This window comes from Arachis ipaensis, chromosome B03, assembly GCF_000816755.2.
Source record: "Arachis ipaensis cultivar K30076 chromosome B03, Araip1.1, whole genome shotgun sequence".
Classification (NCBI taxonomy): Eukaryota; Viridiplantae; Streptophyta; class Magnoliopsida; order Fabales; family Fabaceae; genus Arachis; species Arachis ipaensis.
In genome coordinates this window covers 87,740,883-87,747,078 of record NC_029787.2, presented here as the reverse complement: position 1 = coordinate 87,747,078, position 6,196 = coordinate 87,740,883, and the positions used below count along the sequence as shown (strand labels likewise).

The window sequence follows — 6,196 nt, the reverse complement described above, 5'->3', positions numbered from 1 at the left end:
CAAGAAGTATATTTATCCAAAATTATATTATTAAATAATTGTAACAACAACATTTTTTTTTAAATCATTGGATAATGGCTAAAAGATTGTTGCTTGCATTAAAAAGAGAAGTCTCGCTATTATAGAGTCGACAAGGTATGACGTGTTTGGATGGACGACTGCTATTGGGCGAAACGATTCATTGAGGAGCTTCGATTGGTCCACGTCAGCATGAATGACATGCTCTAAGTCTCGCTCTAGTCGGGAGTGACCAGTATAAAACGCGAAGGGCGAACGGAGCGCACCATTTTTCATTCAATAAACGAAAACCAATCTAACAAGTAACAAACCAACCATCAACTTCGCCACCTGAAAACCCAACACCACCGTTAACAACCACTTCACCCTTTACAGAGCGCAACTACAACACGGTGACGCCATGACTGGCTCGTGGGCTCGCGGGTCTCTCATTGTTCTCGCCATCATTTCCTTCGGTAATCTCTCTCTCTCTCTCTCTCTCTCTCTCTCTCTTCGTTTCCATACTTTCCCCTGCATTGTTTCGATCTCCGATATTCATGGATCATTTTTTTCACTCAGAAGATAGTGTTTGGATCTTACTGCGGTAGCTTCTTCTTCTGATGTGACTGACAGAACACCTCGAAATACAAATCACTATTAAGCGATGCACAAATGTCTTAAATATTGTTCAAACTCTTTTTTTTAGTCAGGGTTTAGATTTGCAAGCATAAACTTAAATTGATCCTGTACTTGTTTGTTATTTTTCATGAATTAAAATAGAAACAGCTATATAATATTCCTCTTCCTATTGATAGTTACGTATCTGTTTGTTACTTGCACCTTCAGATCATTGATTTCAATTCTCTCAGAGAAGAAAAATGTCTTTGTATAATGCCGTTACATGATTTGATTATACATCTCATTTGGTAATCAGAGTTTGTGTTGCAATTAACGTTGAGAATGTTCCATTTCACAGGATGTATGTTTGCAATTTCCATTGCAAAAGAGGAAGCAACCAAGTTGGGTACAGTTATTGGGATAGATCTTGGAACAACTTATTCTTGTGTTGGTGTTTATAAGAATGGCCATGTTGAGATCATAGCCAATGACCAGGGTAACCGTATCACCCCATCATGGGTTGCTTTCACCGACAGCGAGAGACTGATCGGGGAGGCTGCCAAGAATCAGGCAGCTGTCAACCCCGAAAGGACCATCTTTGATGTCAAGAGGCTTATTGGAAGAAAGTGAGGACTGAGGAATATTCATGTTGTTAATTTATGTTAATTAATCGGACTTCTTGGACATATAACTCACGTGTATGTATTTACAGGTTTGAAGATAAGGAAGTCCAAAGAGACATGAAGCTTGTGCCATATAAGATTGTGAACAAGGATGGGAAACCTTACATACAGGTAAAGATTAAAGATGGTGAGACCAAGGTGTTCAGCCCTGAGGAAATCAGTGCCATGGTTTTGACTAAGATGAAGGAAACAGCTGAAGCATTCCTTGGAAAGAAAATCCATGATGCTGTTGTCACTGTCCCTGGTAAGTCCACCAAATTATGATTGATTTCTCATGCCATCTCGATTGTTAGATTCCTGCTTTTTGACTTTATTCTAATTTTTGTCATTTTCTTTTCAAATTTACAGCTTACTTCAATGATGCTCAGAGGCAGGCCACCAAGGATGCTGGTGTTATTGCCGGTCTGAATGTGGCTAGGATTATTAATGAGCCCACTGCCGCTGCAATTGCGTATGGATTGGACAAGAAAGGTGGCGAGAAGAACATCCTTGTCTTTGATCTTGGTGGTGGGACTTTTGATGTCAGTATTTTGACGATCGATAATGGTGTTTTCGAGGTCCTTGCTACAAACGGATACTCATCCTTGGAAAGAAAATCCATGATGCTGTTGTCACTGTCCCTGGTAAGTCCACCAAATTATGATTGATTTCTCATGCCATCTCGATTGTTAGATTCCTGCTTTTTGACTTTATTCTAATTTTTGTCATTTTCTTTTCAAATTTACAGCTTACTTCAATGATGCTCAGAGGCAGGCCACCAAGGATGCTGGTGTTATTGCCGGTCTGAATGTGGCTAGGATTATTAATGAGCCCACTGCCGCTGCAATTGCGTATGGATTGGACAAGAAAGGTGGCGAGAAGAACATCCTTGTCTTTGATCTTGGTGGTGGGACTTTTGATGTCAGTATTTTGACGATCGATAATGGTGTTTTCGAGGTCCTTGCTACAAACGGAGATACTCATCTTGGAGGTGAGTACTTTTCAGTTTTCACTACAAAATAGAATAATTTGAAATTAAGCAGGAAAAGATAGTTTCGATTCAAATTTTCTTTCTGCAATTAATGCCTGTTATTTCTTCTCACCTTAACACCAGGTGAGGACTTTGATCAGAGAATAATGGAATACTTCATTAAATTGATCAAGAAAAAGCATGGAAAGGACATTAGCAAGGACAACAGAGCACTTGGCAAGCTCAGGAGAGAGGCTGAGCGTGCCAAGAGAGCTCTCAGCAGCCAGCACCAGGTCCGAGTGGAAATTGAATCACTTTTTGATGGTGTTGATTTCTCCGAACCACTTACCCGAGCTCGGTTTGAGGAGTTGAACAATGATTTATTCCGTAAGACAATGGGGCCTGTGAAGAAAGCAATGGAAGATGCTGGATTACAAAAGAGCCAGATCGATGAGATTGTTCTTGTTGGTGGAAGCACAAGGATTCCAAAGGTGCAACAGCTTTTGAAGGACTACTTTGATGGAAAGGAGCCCAACAAGGGTGTCAACCCTGACGAGGCAGTTGCCTATGGTGCTGCAGTCCAAGGAAGCATTTTGAGCGGAGAGGGTGGTGATGAAACCAAAGGTATACTATAGTTTATGTACTTGGTCACTCATAAGTTTTAATGATGCAGGTAGAATGCCAGTTATTAATCAATCTTGTTATTATGTGGCAATCTGTTTCAGATATCCTTCTCCTGGATGTTGCTCCACTCACTCTTGGAATTGAGACTGTTGGTGGGGTGATGACAAAGTTGATTCCCAGAAACACTGTTATCCCTACCAAGAAATCTCAGGTGTTTACTACCTACCAGGATCAGCAGACTACTGTCTCCATTCAGGTACTTTTCTCTTATAAATTAGTAATGTCTAACTGGACAATGAACTTGAATTGCTGAAGGGGATTGATTCTAACTTGATGCCTTAATAAATGATCAGGTATTTGAAGGTGAGAGGAGTCTTACAAAGGATTGTCGACTACTTGGGAAATTCGATCTGTCTGGAATTCCACCAGCTCCAAGGTTTGTTTTTTCCTGCTATCATTCAGGCTTCTCTAATAAGTTCTATCGCGTTGATGTGAGGACTTCATCTGTATCTTGGTTGTCAACTGAACAGGGGTACCCCTCAAATTGAAGTGACATTTGAAGTTGATGCAAATGGCATCTTAAACGTCAAAGCAGAAGACAAGGGCACTGGTAAATCAGAAAAGATCACCATTACAAATGAGAAAGGACGCCTGAGCCAGGAGGAAATTGAGCGAATGGTTCGCGAGGCAGAGGAGTTTGCCGAGGAAGACAAGAAGGTCAAGGAGAGAATTGATGCCCGCAATGCTCTTGAAACTTATGTTTACAACATGAAGAACCAGATCAGTGACAAAGACAAGCTGGCCGACAAGTTGGAATCTGATGAAAAGGAGAAAATCGAGGCTGCAGTGAAGGAAGCGTTGGAATGGCTTGATGACAACCAGACAGTGGAGAAAGAAGATTATGAAGAGAAGCTGAAAGAGGTTGAAGCTGTTTGCAATCCGATTATCACCGCGGTCTATCAGAGGTCAGGTGGGGGTGGGCCTCCTGGTGGTGGTGCTTCTGGAGAGGACGAGGATGATTCTCACGATGAACTCTAGACATCTTTCCTCAAACTTTGTTTTGGCCGGTTCTACAAAAGCCGAGGCTGGAATTTATGGGAAAGTAGTAGTTTAGGTTGAGTATGTTGATTCTGATAGGAGGGGAATTCAGAAAAATGTCCCCATTTCTTGTATTTTTGGTGGCAAAGATACTTCATAGAATTACTTGTATTTCTTTCTTGCTTATTGACGGGTTTAGATAAAATTTCACTATTAGCTTTCTTCGGGACACGTTTTTCTGTTAGCTTCGGAAGCGCTATGCACATTGAATGACTACGAAGAAAGCTGGTTCCCCATAACTCATTAAAAACTTTACAAATTAATTAGTTAATCAATAATGAAGCTAAACCGGGGTTATGGATACAGGAAACCCATTACACAATAAAGATTTAATATCTAGCATAAGTCGAAGCTTTGATAAGATACAGCTCTTTTAAATATGACCAAGGTTAAGTCCTAAATAATTTCAACAACCACATGATGGCAAAGTTCTTCCTCGAGTTTCACCTAAGTTTAATCTGTTAATTGTGCAACATGATATATTATTGTTGTCCATAAATGGGGGCTAGTGTTTTTATCTCTCATAAAAAAAGAGAGATATCTGATCTGAAACTCTTCTTGCTCAGCTCTATCATATCATATCATATCGGATGGCAGCATTACACAAATTTAAGAGAAGTTGTACAGCATGACCATTACACATAGGAGTGCTGCGTCGTTATACAATTAAGTCCTATTTCACGTAAAGATCATGCGAAATAAATTCTTTTTCAGCAGCCAGTGCTTATTTCGCATAAGATTAATGCGAAATGAGCCTTTAACCTTTTTAAAAATGGAACATGGCAAAATGCAGCGAGGACCCCCGAAGTGGAGTCCACTTTTGTTGCATGGAACAAGTCTCATATATGTCATGCCACATAACACATTCTCTTTATACTCCCAAGTCCCACCGAAGTTATCACTATTCTCAAGTAAAGCCTTAGACTAATGGCTTCACCCATTTTCTTGACCACACACACTCTGTACTGCTTCTAATGGCTTCTTCTAATATAGATATTCTTATACCGTCACCTCTGCCTTTTCTCCTCCTTCGGTTCTCTTTTCTTTCTTTCTGTCTCTGCCATCTCCTCCCCACCCTCAACACCACTCCCACCTCCATCGCACCACTGCCTCGGCCCTTTCTTCTCTTACTGCAACAACCATCACAAACCCAACCTTAACTCTACACAAAATCAACAACAACAGAGACAAAGAGAAAGCAAATCAAAGGAAGAAAAATGGAAGTTGATAACAGGGGCGAAGAGAGAGTAAATCCAAGGAAGAAAAGATCGAAATCAAGGAGGAGAGAAAGAGAGCTGCAGAAAAGAAGTAAGGAGAGGCAACGGTGGCAGTAGAATGGCAATGAGGGGTTGCAGGTGGTGGGGAAGTGTAGTTGTTGTTGATGATGATAAAGATGGGGTGGTAGTGTGGTACGTTAGGGGGTGTTAAATGCAGTGGTCAGGTGAGGCGGTTGGAGATGGTGCAGTGGGTGCATTGGCGAGGTAAGAGAGGTGGGGTGGAGGTAGTTTGGTGAGGACGAGGGAAAGCGTGGTGCGGTGTGGTACTGTGGTGGCAGGGTGGCAGAGTGGCAGTGATTAGGGGTGAGATGCCATGACAGTGAAGTGTGCGGAGAGAGAGGGGGAGTGGAGTGAATACTATTCCGGATTGGACAATTTTTTCGAAAGATCAGGAGCAGTTAATAGGCTCAATTTTTTCGTTATGGAACCAAGGAGCGTGATGTGCTTCCATATGGAACTAGAGTGTGCTAGACCAAAGGGTGGGACAGCTTTATGTCATTGGCAGGGATAGAAATCGTATGGTCCGAGTTATTTGCTTTGAAAAAATATGCAAAGAACTCGGAGGGTCCGATTTTGAATTTCTCAACTTACAAATTGGACCATGGGTATTGTATATATATGAATTTTTATATAAGGAATAAAATGAAGTCGGACCATGGGTATTGTAAGTATATGAATTTTATATAAAAAATAAAATGAAGTCGGACCATGGTTATTGTAAATATATGAATTTTTATATAAAGAATAAAATGAATTCGCATGGTCCAATTTGTGTACTCCAATTTTTTTTTATTTTTTTAACACAAATCGGACGGTCCGATTTCTGTAATTATTAAATATTGGACGGTCTGATTTGTACTCAGTACATTAAATCATCCCACATTTTAAAAAAATACTACAGTAGATCACAATTTAAAAAAAAAATCATTATTAATCCAATATTAAAAATA

At 40.4% G+C, this 6,196-nt stretch overlaps 1 protein-coding gene across 2 annotated transcripts; it reads left to right on the top strand.

Annotated features, from left to right (window-relative positions):
- Positions 286–4,140, top strand: LOC107630676 (luminal-binding protein). 2 transcript variants are annotated; one of them, XM_021119056.1, is made up of 9 exons: positions 286–473; positions 974–1,241; positions 1,328–1,542; positions 1,647–1,855; positions 2,235–2,268; positions 2,392–2,871; positions 2,973–3,127; positions 3,225–3,307; positions 3,402–4,140. In XM_021119056.1, the coding sequence occupies exons 1-9, from the start codon at positions 419–421 to the stop codon at positions 3,907–3,909; spliced, it is 2,007 nt and encodes a 668-aa protein (XP_020974715.1). In that variant the 5' UTR covers positions 286–418; the 3' UTR covers positions 3,910–4,140. The 2 variants fall into 2 exon arrangements, with proteins under 2 accessions (XP_020974715.1, XP_016189365.1); XM_016333879.2 differs by lacking the exon at positions 1,647–1,855 and having other exon boundaries at positions 287–473; positions 2,026–2,268.